At 33.0% G+C, this 16,429-nt stretch overlaps 7 protein-coding genes and 1 non-coding gene across 8 annotated transcripts; 2 read left to right on the forward strand and 6 right to left on the reverse strand.

The window, feature by feature from the left end:
• Nucleotides 1-324: 324 nt before the first annotated feature.
• On the forward strand, nucleotides 325-2,277 carry NAEGRDRAFT_54405 (uncharacterized protein; the record flags this gene model as incomplete). Its single annotated transcript, XM_002669073.1, has 1 exon — nucleotides 325-2,277. The coding sequence occupies one exon, from the start codon at nucleotides 325-327 to the stop codon at nucleotides 2,275-2,277; it is 1,953 nt and encodes a 650-aa protein (XP_002669119.1).
• Nucleotides 2,278-2,294: 17 nt separating this feature from the next.
• NAEGRDRAFT_75920 (uncharacterized protein) lies at nucleotides 2,295-4,826 on the reverse strand (the record flags this gene model as incomplete). The annotated part of the gene is made up of 1 exon (XM_002669105.1): nucleotides 2,295-4,826. One exon carries the CDS (start codon nucleotides 4,824-4,826, stop codon nucleotides 2,295-2,297), a length of 2,532 nt encoding a protein of 843 aa, XP_002669151.1.
• A 991-nt stretch (nucleotides 4,827-5,817) lies between these two features.
• NAEGRDRAFT_75921 (uncharacterized protein) lies at nucleotides 5,818-6,309 on the reverse strand (the record flags this gene model as incomplete). Its single annotated transcript, XM_002669106.1, has 1 exon — nucleotides 5,818-6,309. One exon carries the CDS (start codon nucleotides 6,307-6,309, stop codon nucleotides 5,818-5,820), a length of 492 nt encoding a protein of 163 aa, XP_002669152.1.
• Nucleotides 6,310-6,600: 291 nt separating this feature from the next.
• Nucleotides 6,601-9,567, reverse strand: NAEGRDRAFT_75922 (uncharacterized protein; the record flags this gene model as incomplete). The annotated part of the gene is made up of 2 exons (XM_002669107.1): nucleotides 6,601-7,023; nucleotides 7,069-9,567. 2 exons carry the CDS (start codon nucleotides 9,565-9,567, stop codon nucleotides 6,601-6,603), a joined length of 2,922 nt encoding a protein of 973 aa, XP_002669153.1.
• An 834-nt stretch (nucleotides 9,568-10,401) lies between these two features.
• NAEGRDRAFT_75923 (uncharacterized protein) lies at nucleotides 10,402-11,676 on the reverse strand (the record flags this gene model as incomplete). Its single annotated transcript, XM_002669108.1, has 1 exon — nucleotides 10,402-11,676. The coding sequence occupies one exon, from the start codon at nucleotides 11,674-11,676 to the stop codon at nucleotides 10,402-10,404; it is 1,275 nt and encodes a 424-aa protein (XP_002669154.1).
• Nucleotides 11,677-11,989: 313 nt separating this feature from the next.
• On the forward strand, nucleotides 11,990-13,007 carry NAEGRDRAFT_82226 (uncharacterized protein; the record flags this gene model as incomplete). The annotated part of the gene is made up of 1 exon (XM_002669074.1): nucleotides 11,990-13,007. One exon carries the CDS (start codon nucleotides 11,990-11,992, stop codon nucleotides 13,004-13,006), a length of 1,017 nt encoding a protein of 338 aa, XP_002669120.1. The 3' UTR covers nucleotide 13,007.
• A 30-nt stretch (nucleotides 13,008-13,037) lies between these two features.
• Nucleotides 13,038-13,110, reverse strand: NAEGRDRAFT_t827. Its single transcript has one exon. It is a non-coding gene; the product is annotated as a tRNA-Ala (tRNA).
• A 571-nt stretch (nucleotides 13,111-13,681) lies between these two features.
• On the reverse strand, nucleotides 13,682-15,571 carry NAEGRDRAFT_75925 (uncharacterized protein; the record flags this gene model as incomplete). Its single annotated transcript, XM_002669109.1, has 1 exon — nucleotides 13,682-15,571. The coding sequence occupies one exon, from the start codon at nucleotides 15,569-15,571 to the stop codon at nucleotides 13,682-13,684; it is 1,890 nt and encodes a 629-aa protein (XP_002669155.1).
• Between the last annotated feature and the right edge of the window lie 858 nt (nucleotides 15,572-16,429).

Here is a 16,429-nt window from a genome sequence, read left to right on the forward strand (position 1 = left end):
TATTTAAATCATGATGAGATGATGTGGTGAAATTCTTGGAGTTAATAGATGTGAAATCACTCCAAGAATCAACAGAGTCGTGATGTACCTGATGTTGTTTCAATATTTTTGAAATATTTTTCAAAGTTCTTACAACTACGAATCGGTGTGTCCAAAGATATTTTTTGCATGTAAGAATGATGCGACCGAATATTACTGAATAATTTTTTATACGGGTTTATTTCGTATATAACAGCATTATTATCAAGATCTGTTTCTTACAGATAATAAAACCTTAATGCATTCGGTGTCCGAATTTTGCCTCTTAATAATGGAGAGAAAAAAATGAAAACAAATCAACAACGAAGGAAGCCTTCGATTTTCTACGATACAATTTTTTTATTATCGGATGGCTATTTTTTTATTGATCAAGTGCTTCCGTTCTTCTGCTTTGCAGATTTTGAAAATTTATTTCTCACGTGTAGGGAGGTGGCACGATTGGTGAGCAAACAGCACCATGTTCGGTATTTGGTTAGAGTTAATGAACAGGCATTTAAGTGTCATCAACGATGGAGTGATTTTAATAATCATCATCAATATAGGAAAAGGGAATTTCCATCGTTGTTGCATTTTGCGGATGGGATAAAGATTTATCTGGAAGTAGTTGGAGGATTAGTGGATAAAGTTATTGAATATTGTGGAAAGAGTAACAAGTCATTGAGTATTTGTTATAGAAACAACTATTATTCGAACCATGCCGAGTTGATGAAAAAGCTTGATAGCCCATCATTCAATAGGGTTAATACTTTTGGATTGTTACAGGCTGATATCGATAGTTATGAACCATTCTTAAAATTGTTTGCAGGGAAGAATGTGAAGAAGATTGAACTTTCAGCAGGATATTTCAGGAATGATTTCATTTCTATCACAAAACCAATTCTTGAAAAGATTAATTTTGGAGAGGTGCATTTTTCCATTTCCGGCTTTTATTACTCTATCGCTAGTTTGGCTGAAACCTTATCTAAAATGGATGTGAATGATAGAAATAAGATTAGGATTACAATAGGCAATGGTTGTACTATTACTGGAAGTGATTATAGTTCCCTGAAGAACTTGGCGAATTTATTTCAATTTCAAACAATCACTATTTCAGACCCACCTCTAGTATCTCATCTTGTTGATTGTAATTTTAGTTTGTTTGCGAATTCTTATAATGTAGAGGCAAAATCACTTACAAATATTGAAGATGTTGCTTTTCCCAAATTCTCAAACAACAAACCACCTAGTTTTGAAATGAAGTATATTGAATTATCACTCACACCTACGAATGTTAATAACTTTCATGTATTGCACACAACAAAATATTTAACCTTATTAACCATGAATAATTGCTCTATTGAGTTTTCTAATATAGAAAAACTAGAGTTGAATCTACTTCAATCTTTGAAATTGAATAAGTGCTCATTTATGAAAAATGGCATAGAATCTAATATTGAATTTATTGAATGGATAGATACGGAAAGGCTTATAAATTTAACATGTGAATTCCTCAAGTTGAAAAAGATTCCTAATATCAAGTCAAAAGCACTTCACAATTTGAAAATTAGCAATAATGAAATCGAAACTATTGACCTGGAAACTTTGAATAGTCATAAATATTTGGCCTATCTGGATTTGAGACACAACAAATTGAGTGATCCAGATAATATTAACATGATTGTTGGAAAATATAGTCAATTGGATTTGGAAGGTAATCCAGCTTTAAATAATGTGATGATTGACAAGAAGAAATTAGAGGTTATTACTGATTTCAAATACAATACCAATAGAGGAAGTAAGGTTATCACAAGACCTCTATTTTCAGGAACAGACACGGAGATTTTCAAATCATTCAAATCAGCTCTGAAAAGAAACAAGAACACTTTGCCTCCATTCAACAGCAAGGAGGACCTGATACAAGTAATAGAAAATCCAAAAAAGCTCACTAGCATTGAAAATACGAATGTAATATTCTGGAACAATAATTATAGCAACAACCAGAAATCATTTTCTTGTGATGGAAATTTAACTCGTGTTGGAAAAATTTCTTCACACTTTTGTCAGATTGCAATTCATCTCAATTCAAAATTACAACATCAATATGGTATGAAGTGGCTGCTATTTGGATTTAATGAATTCAACGTAGAGCCATTGGATAATGAAAAAGTAATGTCTCAACTTTCGTATATTGTTCATGAGTGGTCCTTCATGTCTTCACACATTGAATTTGTTCGGGAATTGAGAAGAACATATCCATAGAGATATAATTACAGATTTTATAATTCGAACTGTGATGATTGAGAAGGAAGATTTCCCTGTTGTTTTCTATTCAATACAAACATTACAATAGACACAATCAATGCAATCATACACAAACACATTAGAAGGAAGAAAGTTGGAACTAGAATTGCAATTAAAATGACTGATAAATCTCCAGTACTGACCGTTGAAGAAGCTGAACGATTTGTGAGAGCTGATCTCTGGACAGCAACAGAGGAAATGTAGGAAGTAGAACAGATTATTTGATTAGAGGTGGAAAAGGATGAGGTAACTAATTGATTCGTCCAACTATTCGAATCATAATCAAATCTCAAACAAGTATAATTATAATTGGAAACATCAAAAATCAAACCACTGAAATAATACTTGATTTGCTTAGATAACTGAATATGAATCAACTCTGATTTGGCATTCTGAATCATGAAATTAGTAACATTCGAATAAAATTGCTCATTCGACCGAGTTGAAGAAGTGCTGAAATAAAAACTATTGGACGATAAATTCAATCCAAAAGTAGAACCATCCTCAACGTAAATCAATTGCTTTTCATTTGCCAAACTCAGAACCAAATATTCCCAAGTATTTGATGACATCTTTACAAAGGTTTCAGTTTCAGAGCCAGTGGAACATGTCAATTCGTTGCTGTCACTGTCTAAATCCATCAAACATTCAATAATGGAACAATCGAGATATTTCCAATGAGTATTGCATGAACAAGTGTTATTGGAAATGCAAGTTCCATGATTACTGCAATTACTCAATGCATCACATGAAATTGTTGAACATTGAGAATTACCTTTCCAACCAGAATTACATTCGCATGAATTATTCGAAACACAACTTCCATGACCTGAACATTCGTTTAAGGCATCACATGAAATTTGAGAACATTGAGAGTTTCCTCTCCATCCTGAATGACAGCTACAAGTATTATTCGAAACGCAATCACCATGATGAGAACAATTATTAAGAATTTCACATGTGAAAAGTGAACATTGAGAATTTCCCTTCCAACCAACTTGACATTCACACGTATTATTCGAAACACAATTTCCATTACCATAACAATCATTCAAAGCATCACAGCTAATCACAGAACATTGAGCATTTCCTTTGAATCCACTTTCACATGAACATGAATTATTCGAAACACATTGACCATGACCTGAACAATTGTTTAAAGTTTCACAAGTAAAGTTTGAGCATTCAGAATTACCAAGCCAACCATTGTTGCATTCGCATGTATTATTCGAAACACAATGTCCATTTCCATTACATTCGTTTAAAACTTCACAAGAAAAGGAAGAACAAGAAGAATCTGATTTCCAACCTGATTCGCATGAACAGGTATTATTTGAAATGCATGAACCGTGACCTGAACAGTGATTCAAAGAATCGCAACTAATAGCTGAACAATGAGAATTACCTTTCCAGCCAGAATTACATTCGCATGAATTATTCGAAACACATTGTCCATGATTATTGCAATGATTTAAAGCTTCACAACTAAATAAGGAACAATTAGAATCTCCTTTCCATCCTGAATAACACATACAAGTATTATTCGAAACGCATGAGCCATGACCATTACAATTATCAACTAGCTCACAAGACGGAGTTTTACAATTTTCACCATGCCAATAATCATCACATTGACATGTATTATTCGAAACACATTGTCCATGTCCAGAACAATAATTCACGCCATCACATGAAAATTGAGAACAGTTGACATTTCCTTTCCATCCAGATTGACAGGAACAAGTATTTGCTGATATACAACTTCCATGATCTAAACTGCAATTATCTCTGGAAATGCAATTAAAAAATTGACACTTGTTTCCATGATAACCATCAGAACAGACACAATTATTTGGAGATGGACATGAGCCATGACCAGAACAAACTAAACTAGAGGTGGACAATACATTATAACATAATGGAGTGGTGCAGTTTAGTCCTTCCCATAAATAGGTATTCGAAAGTCCAGCTGTCCAAGTGTGGGTTTCCCAACAAACTTCCTCTTGAGCTCCGTAGAGAACTAAATTACCATCATTTTGTAAAACTAATCTAAAAGGAGCTGTTCCAGAACCACAACTACTTGCTAATCCTAACAGATTAGTACTCCCACCATTTCCTTTTATGGACAAGGAACCATCTGTGGCCAAAGCCAAGACATATGGTCCACTTCCACCTGTAGCAGTATAGGATTTCTTCTCCTCAGCTGTAATAGAATTCATAAGAGACAAGACACCACTCGATTTCATGGCCAAAGTAAAGGTTCCATCTGTGGACACGAGAGATTCTCCCTGAACTAAAGTTTGTCTTCTGTCAGCTGTCCAAGCAGAGTAGATGGAGTTTTGATAGACACTATCGACACAATAGCAAGTACCATAGTTACAGACTCCATGACTACCACACGAATCTTGTTCAGTTGCGAGAATGCCATTACAAGTGGACACAGCCAAAGTTGTGCTTGCCAATGAAAGCAAGTTGACCAGAAGAAGAAGAGAAATTAAAAGCTTCATGTCTATTTTTTTTAATTGAATGTTGTTAGTGAGGTGAGCTGGTTAAATAGTTTTATGTCCAAGGAATGTGGAATGTTGTGAAAGGATGTTATCTTGTCAGCTGTCTTCAGTTTTGATTCATGAAATTGCAGGAAAGAAGAAGGTTCTTTCATTGACACAGAGTTCAGTAACAGTTATTTCATGAAACGTTCAAGATTCTATTTCACCTTCCTTATTACTCACAATCAACCAACCAAACTTGAGTTTCTATTAGATTGCCAAAACTTTTTATTAGATTACATTGTTGCTGATTTAGAAGAATAAGGAATAGTATTCTCTTGAACAAAATGGTAGCACCTTGATCCATAATGAATTAGCAGTAGTCCTACAATTGGTTTCAGAATTCTACCGAATTGAAGAAGGAAAAGGGGCAAATTACGAAATTTACATTTTCGGATTTTAATTTCATGTTCTTTACAACATATAGTTTTGATTTCAACGGTATAAATACAAGACTTTATTTCAATAAAAAATAAAGAACATAATTGTTCAGATTCTACACATTTAATCCGAGCGTGATAATTTTAATAAGCATAAACATGATGTCAATATTTATTAAGCTCAAAAAAAATGTCGACCAACAAACAAGAAACCATCACGTGGATTCAATATTCAAAAGTAACGGAAAGATGCTGATTTTTGGTGCCTTAAATGAAGAACAGCACGAGGAAGACGAACAGTTAATGGAATTTGCCTAGGAAAACATTCAATACTTAAGATCAAATTTCGTTGTGTGACTCAAAAACCATGAGAAGCAACAACTTGATAAAAGATTAGTACTTCACTTGTTGCACAATGATTTCTTCTCTTCAGATTGTAATAGAATCTGATACAGAATAGAATTCATAAAGGTTCTTTGGTGAATACGCAGAGTTCAGATGCTGAACCCAAACTTCCATAAAACATTGCTAATTCATTGGTACAACTTTTTATTAGAAATTGTAGTACAGATTTAGAAGAACAAGGCAACAAGGATAGATAGAATGAACAAAATTGCAGCTCCTTGATTCAATGAATTAGCAGCACTCCAACAATTGGTTTCAGGATAGGCAGTACAATCAAGTAAGTTTGCTAAAGTTGGACAAACAGCTTTCATCTCCAAACAAGCAGATTTACAGACTGAAACTTCATATTGGCCTTGAGAATATGTAACATAACCTTGATTCTTTGGATCACAAATGGCACAACTTTTTTTGGTAATTTTTGCAGTACATTCTGGGGAAAGACCTCCTAAAACATTGCTAACGGCGATTTGAGAAGTAATTAATGCATCCATTGTAGCGTCACAACAAGAAACACCTGAACCAACACCAGTACATGTCTTACAACCAGTACAAGCAGTAGCTTGGAAAGGAATTGCAGTGTTGTTGCATGTTTGAGCATTTGCAAAACAGGAGAGAATCAAGATGAGGACAAATCCACACAAAATGGTATGTTTGAACATTTTTGCTATTAAGGTTATTTGTTTTGTTTTTTTTGTGTGAAAATATTAAGATGTGCAAACTTGTCCAATTTGAAGTGTTGGTGTTGGTAAAAACTTTTCATTGTAAAATATTACTGCCCCGTAAACAAGTTTTTAACCCTGAATTGTGCAAATCCAACTGTGTGTGGGGATGAAGCTTCAACTTTAGATTCATATTAGGAACTCAAAAATGGAAATGTACATTTGATCATCTCTTTATTTGTCGATGATCTTTGAAAAATGCAAACATTGTGCAGCATCACCTTGTGTGTGTTAAAAGGATATCGAAGAATCATCGTGTACGGAGGAGGACGTTGAGGCAGAGCTGATTTTTCTTTGTGTATTTGTTGTCACACTTGTTGTACCACTCTGTTCATAGTATTGGACCTTTGATTGTTGTGGGGATGGCTTGGAAGAATGGTGAAGCTTCCTCTTCTTCTTCTTCTTCATAAGGCAACAACACAAATGCTTGGTGTAGAAAATCTTAATAAAACTAGTATCACTGAGGAAGTAAAATCTGTTGCAATGTGAGAGAATGATGAAAATGTGAGTGATGGACCAAGGATAAACAGACATGAAACGATCTCCAATATTATTGAAGGTAGTGAGGAAATAAGGATAGGAAATTATAAAATACACTGTATAGCATGTAAAATACAAGTAGGTCAAGCTTTCAAAGAGTAAATACTTTGTAAACTGATAGAGTTATTTCACAATTATTGTATCATTTAAAAAACAAACCTTGAATTGGAAGAATCTAATCTCGTTATTATTCTTCAACACTCTAAAATAAACCTTAATTCCATATCCAACCAATAGAGGGAAACAAATGATAAAGTACAAGAACAGGACAACCAACATGATATATCTGGCCAATAGAACACTTGAATATCCACTCACAAAAATCACAGTCAGCATGTATCCAATAAATAACATTATTGTTGATGTGAAAACAACAATAGAAAGAGCCTTAATGTGACGACCAGAATGAGAAGTTGGATCTTGGCTGTCAATCTTTCTCAAAACAACCAACCACTGGAAGACAATTGGAATCAATCCCATCAAGGAGAGAACACAAGTTATAGAAATGAGTACCAATCTAGCATCATAGGGAAGGGATGGAATCAAACTCAAGAAACCTGCAATTAAATTTGTAATGGAAATAATTGTTGCAATAATTCTAAAGTCAAATACAGATTTGGCAAGTGATTTAAATACTCTCTTCCAATTGGTCTTTCTCCTCTTTGGAGTACCTAGGTTGAGGAGGGGTGTATCAATCTCTGGTGTGTTTTTTTCAGTCTTTTCAGTTTCATATTTGTAATATGAACTAGTAATAGTGTCCTCACTGTCAGAACTTTGATCGAGTATTGGGAGTACAGAAGGAGAGTTGGATCTGGAACGTTGTTTGAATGATTTCTTAGGTGTAGTTTCACTGATCAATTTGAAAGAATAGGAATTCTCATCAAAGGTCAACTTGGCTTGCAAATCTTGTGTTGAGCTGGTATCGGTGGTAATTCTCGCTAAAGATGAACGTGTTCCCAATCTAACATGCTTGTACAGTAATGGAATTAACACAATGGCAATGATGAGCAAGAGCTGAATCAAATAGAGTCCAATAAACATTCCTCTAATTCCATTCTGGAAGTCGTTAGTATAGTACAAATCACTCCACTCATCACACTTGGAAGAAAAACTTGAACTCGAATAACAATAACAAACTCTGTAAGGGAAATAGTAGAGTAAGCGAGGATCATTCAGAGAAGAATAGGTCATGGTATTGAGGAGAGGAAGAGAATATCCCTTCTGTCCACAAATATCCTGATCTGTTTCTAATCCCAACAAGTCACTCTTCATAGCAGCAGTGGTCATGTTTGTTGAACTGTCCTTACTGGAGGCAGAAGCAGATTTCAAAGCATTCATACTAAATGGCAAAGTACACTGTCCCTCTTCTCTCTCCTTCTTGAACAACTCAAATGAGGGATTTCCCACCTTACAATAATGACAATAATTATATAATCTAGTGAGTTGTGAAATTGTCATTGTAATCCAACCAGTTGTTGGCTCTTCTTCTTCTTCATAATAATTACTTCCAGAAATCTCACTTGAATTTTCCAATGTCAATTTTATGGAGAATTGTGTAGTGACGACACTTGGAAAGAATGAATTTTCACTCAAAGACCTGGACAAATTACTGAAAATCTCCTGAATGATCAATCGATTAGAAGAGTCTTTCGGATTGCAAAAGAATTGGGAACACATGGTTGGTATTTGTGAGAGAGCAACTCCAATTTCTTGTTCTTGTTGTTGATTTGTTGTTGCTAATGTACCTTGTTGATCCAACCACTTTTGGACTTGATAGCAATAACTAGTTTGATTATTAGGAATTAAAACATGCTGCTGATCATCTCGATCAATAGAAGATGTTGTTATTATAGTTTCTTCGGATGTTGATTCCATAGAATTTACATCATGATAATTGTTTTGATTAATATTATTAATATTGTTGTGATTATTAAATAATTTAGAAGTGGAAGTAGAGGAAAGAGGATAGAGAATTGGTGGATAGGAAGTTCCATAAACAGCATCAGTTCCTCCAGTTAATCTGATGGTGAAGGTGGAGAAGGGAGAATGTTCAAGAGGAAGTGAATTACAACTTTCCAAATTCTTATTATTGTTATTATTACTATTGGAAAAGTAGGAACAATCCAAGCCTGTTGGAAATTCTTGTTGATCATCATGAGGCTGAGAGAGTATTGAATTCTTATTGTTGAATAAGTTATTGTAGGATGAAGATAATTTAGAATACATTGATGACTGTTGAAGATATGATACAAATCTAGATGATGGTGATGGAGAGGATGAACACTCGACCATAAAGTAGCTACTCGATGAATTAATTGTTGTTAATAGTAATATTAATATTGATGAAAGAAGTAATAATACAAGTTTTGATGATGATGAAGAAGACTGTGATTTTCGCAAAGAAGGCAATAAGATAGTACTACTACACAATGATGATACACCAAACATCATGATGACCTTTCCTATCAAATTGGCCATATATTCAGCATCATCATGATGTCTATTCCCAAATTGTTCACGGATCACATCATTCTTTACTTCATCTTTATAAAAACACAATCTTCTCCCCACACGATCAGCATCCTCATCTACATCTTCCATTCTACTACTACTACTTGTTCTTCTTATTGTATGATCAGTGCAATGATCGACATTCATTCCAATCTTCAATTTTTTTGATTATTCGCTTTGCTTTTTTCATCCATCAGCAACAAGCTGGGTTCTTCAAAGTGGATTCTTGTTGTGTGTGCTAATTCTGATGTCATTGTTATTGTCTTGATCTATTGGAGAAGTGCAATGAGCAGTTCGTTTGTTTGGTACAATTATTTATTGTTTAGCGCTTGTGGTGAAATGATGCGCATTGTAATGGCTGGCTCTGTTTATTGATAGTGAACAGATAATGTGTTCTCTAAAGATCAATTAATTTACATGGTAGTCACGATAGAGAGATCAGATTGTGAAATAACCATCTACAACTGTTTCCTTTATCCAGGTTTATCCAGGGTAACAGGTTGGTTGGATCCATTGGAGAAGACGTTTTCCTCAGGGTTACCCTTCTCCTTTAAGCTCTTAATGACCGTTTCTCACTTCTTCATCTTGTTTTATTTTTTTTGAAATTGTTTAACGGTTACTTTCGGAGCGAATTGAAGGACCATTATTGTTGAAGTGAAAATTGCTTGTTTTGCAAGGATTGGATATTAATCAAAATGACACTCAACTTGAAAAGTGAATAATCTGGAAAATATTCATCATTGTGAACTCCATCTCCCTTCCAGAAATGTTCATGTTGAGCTCTGGATTTTAGCAAATCAGTTGAAAGAAATATTCCACAACCTACACAATGATCCTCTAGCTCTTGTGCAGTTTTGAAATTTTGGGAGTTTCTCCAAACTATTCCATTAATATCTGAATGAATATCGCCATACTTGGTGCCAGGTGTAATGTTGGTTGAGCATGCTTTCTTTTCTGAACTTTCGTGATCCACAATGAAATTCAAGTGTGATAGAGAAACCTATCTGATCCAATAAGGAAATAGTTATTATCATAGAGTTTAGCCAATGGAACGCATTCAAATTTGTGCATGAGATTTACAGAGACTTTGCCAATAGTTTCAACTTTTTCTTTTTGAGAAAGAGATTCGAATGGTTTGTTGTGAGGGTGGGTAAAGTCGTGAAGAATCTTTTTCTGAATATTTCCAAACGCGTTCATAACTGAGATTTTTGCTTCAATTATTTTCTTTTCATTTTCTAACTGGGAATATAATGCATTCGAAATGAGAGAAAGTTCTGTACTTTTGAATGGAAACCTCTTGTTTGAGAACTGATTATCTTTTGATAATGATTCGCTTTCATAGGGAGAGAGAAATCCCCAAAATTTGAATTCATTACTAATTTCTAACTGTAAAGAGTGTTTCAATCCTATTGGTATATCTAAATAGGAATATTCCAAAATAATTGGTAAAATAAATCGTTCAAAAATCACAACATTTTGATTTGGAAATGGAAATACTCTTTGTAATTTTTCATTCAATATCACATCCTCGGCCATTGGACTATCAATTAGAATATTCAATATCGAGTGAGGGAATTTTCTAATTTGAATTATTGGTATCTCAAATTCCTTTCCAGAAATATTCAAAATTATAGATTTTTCACTACTAGACTCATAGCTCATTAAATTACTTTGAGCATTACAATACTTTGCAGCAAGCTTGTTTTCATATTGTTGATTCTTTTCGAAAATTACATATCCAATTAGAAATATGTTATCTTTCATTGTTTGTTTGTTGATGATGCTATACTGATTTGGTTCAAATGTAATGAAGGCATCTCCTCTTTTAATCTTACCAACATCCACTGTTCCATATCTGCTTTCCATACAAACCGAATCTGAATCCGAACTCTTACTCAACTGAATAAATATTCTCATCTGACCTTTCGATTCATTTGACAAGTTTTCATGTGTGCAACGTTTTGAGCAAGAAAAAGACCAAGAAATATTATCTTTTATCACGGCCCATAAAGAATCAATTCCAACAGGAAGGAATTTCGAGTCATCTTCATCTGAATCATTAATTCCAATTAATTGTCTAATTGAGTTTTTACATTTTTCGAATATTTTATCGGAAAGTTGTTGATCGTTAAAAATCTCAATATTATAAAAAGATTTAATTTTTTTACTATTTTCTGCAATAATTTGTTTACATCCTTCCGATGACAAACAACGAGGCAGAAATATCAAACCTTCACCAAGTTTGAGTGTAGCCATTTTTTTTGAGTTTACCGTCTCAAAAAAAAATGTCGTACCACCCAGTAACTACACTGTTGACCCTGAGACCACAGTGTGTTGCCGCAATACTTACACCGTACCCTATACTACCCGGGGTTCCAGCATAGGGTGTTCAAGCCAAGTATTTGTGTCCACAGAGTTACAAGAAATGAACAAAGCAATCCCAACAAGAAAGAATTTATTATTTAATATTCGTAATATCATCAAGACGAACCCGTCGGGTTCATACGATTAATAAACGTTTAAATTTTTTTTGAGTTTACAATTTCCACTTTTTTCCACTTTTAAAAAAATGCAACAAGAACATGCGCTGAACCTATCAAATCCAGTCCAGCACATGATGAGTAGCGACTCTTTGCTGCTCTTGGAGGGAAGAGCCAATGAAGGAGATCAACAAGCACTCGATGAATTATTAAATTATTATCAATTCGGAGGAAATAATAAATCGCCAATTGATGAGGAAAAGGCTTTGGAATTAATGATTAAATTTGAGGAAAATAATTCGACAATACAAAGACAAATAGGTTCTTTTCATTATTTTGGAAAGGCTAATTTACCAATCGATTTTGAAAAGGCTTTGTTTTGGTATAGAAAATCGGCAAATAATGGAAATTCAATTGCCATGTTTAATGTTGGATTGCTGTATGATAGAGGGCAAGGATGCAATAAGAATGTGAAGGAAGCATTTAATTGGTTTTTTAGAGCTGCTGTTGCTGGGCATGGAGTCAGTCAATTTTATGTTGGAATGATGTTTGACAGAGGGGAGGGAACTGAAAAAGATATTCAACAGGCAATTTATTGGTTGAATCAATCTGTTGTGAATAATTGTATTGAGGGACTTACTTATTTAGCATCCATGTATGAGAAAGGAGAAAATATTGAACAGGATTATTCGAAAGCATTTCCATTATTTTTACAAGGTGCCAATATGGGACATGTTGAATGTATTTATCATGTTGGAGTTATGTATTTATCAGGTAGAGGAGTTGAAGTGAACTATCCATTGGCTTTGAAATACTTTTTAATGGCAGCTACACGAAATCATGCAGAAGCTCAATACAATGCAGGAACAATGTACGATAGGGGAATGGGCTGTCTTCAAGATTACACTGAATCTTTTAAATTATTTATGAGTGGAGCAATGAATGGTCATGCAATTTGTCAATATTATGTTGGAAACATGTTATTGAAAGGCGAGGGCACTTTGGTGGATGTTAAACATGCAATTTTCTGGATGAAAAAAGCAGCTCTACAAGGAATTCCAAATGCAATTCATTACATTAAAAGTATGGAACAGGAATCAAAATAATTGACAAAATTACTTGAATTAAAGTAAAAATTGGAGTCATAGGGAATCGAACCCTAGACCTTCTGCATGCAAAGCAGACGCTCTACCAACTGAGCTATAACCCCTTCTGTTATATTCCTTAATTTATTCATTAAGACATAAATATCGGCAATATTAAATAAAAAAAATGTATCAGAAATGCCCAATTTGGAAAGAATAGTTATTTTAATGACAAGTATTTAAGAATTGACTTTCCCAAATCGATTGGAAAGATTATTTTAAAAGAAATACAGAAATAACTCTCATCTTTCAAACAACAAATTTTAGAAAACATGTTTTTCAATGTTTATGAGCTGGATTCTTTAATCTTTTTGAAAGTTGGCAGGTCCACAAATATCAATAAAAATCGAATAAAGATTTTGTGAAATTGTATGAAAATTTGAAAGATTCTTTTCAAGATTTTCAACCTTGGAGACGGCTATTATGGTTAATTGTGGATTATTATCGCAAAATTCTGGCAAAAAATATTTTTTTTTAATTACGGATTTGAATTATGGAAGTATTACATTAGGTATTATGACGTGAAGAATTTTAATAAAATTATGTGAATTATTACAAATAAAAATTACAGTTTTTATTAGATTATTTATTATTGTTTTATTTTGAAATTAATTAACTGAAAATTATTGCCAGTATTTATTGGTAATAATTCATACAGAATGAAAATTGATTGAGAGCAATAAGACCTGGAAATCTGATTACACTGCACACGCTATTAATCTTTGAAAGAGGAATTACTGAAGTGGCAACTGAGTGAATGAATAGTTTGTACATTAATGATACATAACACAACTCTCCAAGCGTAAAAATTTCATCACAACAAACAACATTATCCCCTAATTGAGATATCTTCCCAATAAATCTATCGAATTGAATATACATTCCAACCTTAAGTGATGATTTTCTAGCAACATCAAGTGTTTTACCAACTAATCGTCTTGTAAATGGATAATCTGCAAATAATGTATTCATTCCAACTTCATGTTGCAACCCTCTAACTTCAAGTAATTTGTTATTACTTCTATCATTAAATTGTTTGAATTCAGAATGTTTCAATTCAAAAATCAACGCCCAAAACCATGTAACATCCCCAAAAAGTACACAATCTTCAAAAATGTGCGTTGCCCAATGATAATTCGGAAATTGGCAATTATCTTTGCCAAAACAATATGTAAAAATGGATTGAAATTTTGTAAATACTTTTTCACAATACACAATATCATCATGAGTATAATTCCCCCTTAATAACCTTATAAAATATTGTAAGTGAAGAATCCATCCTTGATAGAGTAATCCTTTTTTAGAAGAATCTATTTTCAACTTTTGATTATTATTGTAAATTAATTCACAAATAATAGGAGCACTCATAATAATAAAATCTAACATTGAAATACCTGAAAGAGTGTCAATATCCATTCTTAATTCAAGCTTTTTTCCATTTGGAAGAGTATACTTTGTTGATATTTCAATTAAATCATCCATAGCAGTCGCATATTCTAATGCTTGTACAAGTAATTTGAGATGTTTTCGAAATAATCCTTGAATTTCTAAATGAAAGAAATCAACTACAGATCTACGATACGGATCTATCATTATTTGAGTAACAAATCTTGATTTGATGAATGTTTTGACAATTAATTGATTCATCAATTGTTTTCTTTTGTTTGTTGACATTTGCTTACTTTTGAATCTCTCCTCTTCCCAAGTTTGTTCTTTTACACCTTTCCTTGCAATTCTATTTTGTTTAGAATCTGCAATTTTAGGTAATTCTGATAATTTCTCAACAATATCTTTCATTTCTGAATGTTCTCTCCTTTTAAATGTGTGTACACATGTTGGATTAAACGCGGATGCACCCATTAAATCTGTTGGTGTTTTGTCAAGGTTGTCTGACGCATCTAAACATCTGGAACATTCATTTTTCATAAGTGCTAAACATTTCAATCTTTCAGGTGTATCTAATAAAAATCCCATACAGCAAATGAATAGCTTAATATCTTCTCCTGTAGTTGGATGTTTCACTGTAATGATTTTACCATCATGATTTTCAAAATCTTGAATAATTGAATCAGTCATTTTCCAAAATCCTTCATTACTCCATGAAAAACCGTTTACACGAATTGCGCTTAAACTTGACATGAAATCTGAATCAAAATTGTAACTTGTGAAATAGGAGGCGCATGTTGACTTGGTTTTTGTTCTGAATTTAGCAAAATCATCAAAATATTCTAAAACTAGAAATGGAAATGCATCTTCAGGGCATTTAGCAAGGTATTCACCAAATATTTTTGAAAAGTAAGGTTGATTTTCTTTCTTTTGTATATTCTTTTTTTCAAAATATTCTTTTCGTGTTAAGCACATGTGTTTTGTGATTGCTTGATCTTTCAACAACAATTTCAAATTATTCTCAAATGAAATTGCTGCAAATCCATCCTCTTGTTTGTATTCAAAATTGATCATTGCTTTTTTCCTTTCGAGTAATGTATCGTAACAAGGAATTTCGTTAAAAGTTGATTCAGGGACCATGTATTTGAACATATCTCTAAGGAAATCGTACCCACTTTTACACAATTTGAAATGATTAACCAAAATATAACAGTATATTTCTTCTTTTGATTGAAATACACCCTTTCCATTCACATCTTTTAAAATTTCACACCCCAAATCATATGGTAGCTCTTTAAAAACAAAATTTCCAATTTTTTCACATTTTACATCCGATTCTTTGTGAAATATTTCTGAAACTGGAAAATAAAGAGTGTCAATTATTGAAAAGGGAGTTTCAATTGTATTAGCAAATCCGAAAATACTACCTTCAGCTAAAACTTGTTGTGAGTGAATTCCGTTTTGTTTTAGCTTCTTCTGTTGCGATTCGTATTCAGTCAGCTTTGGTAATCTACTGTCTTTAGATTTTAGCAAATGTGTACAATGTGAATTAATAATGTGAGTGTAACAATTTTCACTGTTCATGATAAAATTACAACAATTAAATCTTGATACAGTATCTATCTTTGCAAGAGAACAATTTCCCTTAGAACATCTATTAAGATGCTTTTTTAATAAATCTCCCTTTGTAAATGTTTGACAACAAAAAGGACAGACCCAGCGTTTTGTTTGACAATCACGACATGAAGAACATAAACTTAAATCAAATGAAGATTTTGCACATTCATACACATAGTACTCTTCCTCTTTTTGACATTTATCGCATTTTGTTGCTTTTGTGAGAAAATCAAGGGATACATTGTTACCAGGTTTTTGTGTAATCATTTTTTTAGCATTGTAAACCATATGAAATTCTACCAAATAGTGGTTATTTTTCAATGTATTCCACCAAACACAAAATCATTACGTAATAATTTCGTATGAAATATAAAAAATCAT

This window comes from Naegleria gruberi, assembly GCF_000004985.1.
Source record: "Naegleria gruberi genomic scaffold NAEGRscaffold_87, whole genome shotgun sequence".
Taxonomy (NCBI): domain Eukaryota; phylum Heterolobosea; class Eutetramitea; order Acrasida; family Naegleriidae; genus Naegleria; species Naegleria gruberi.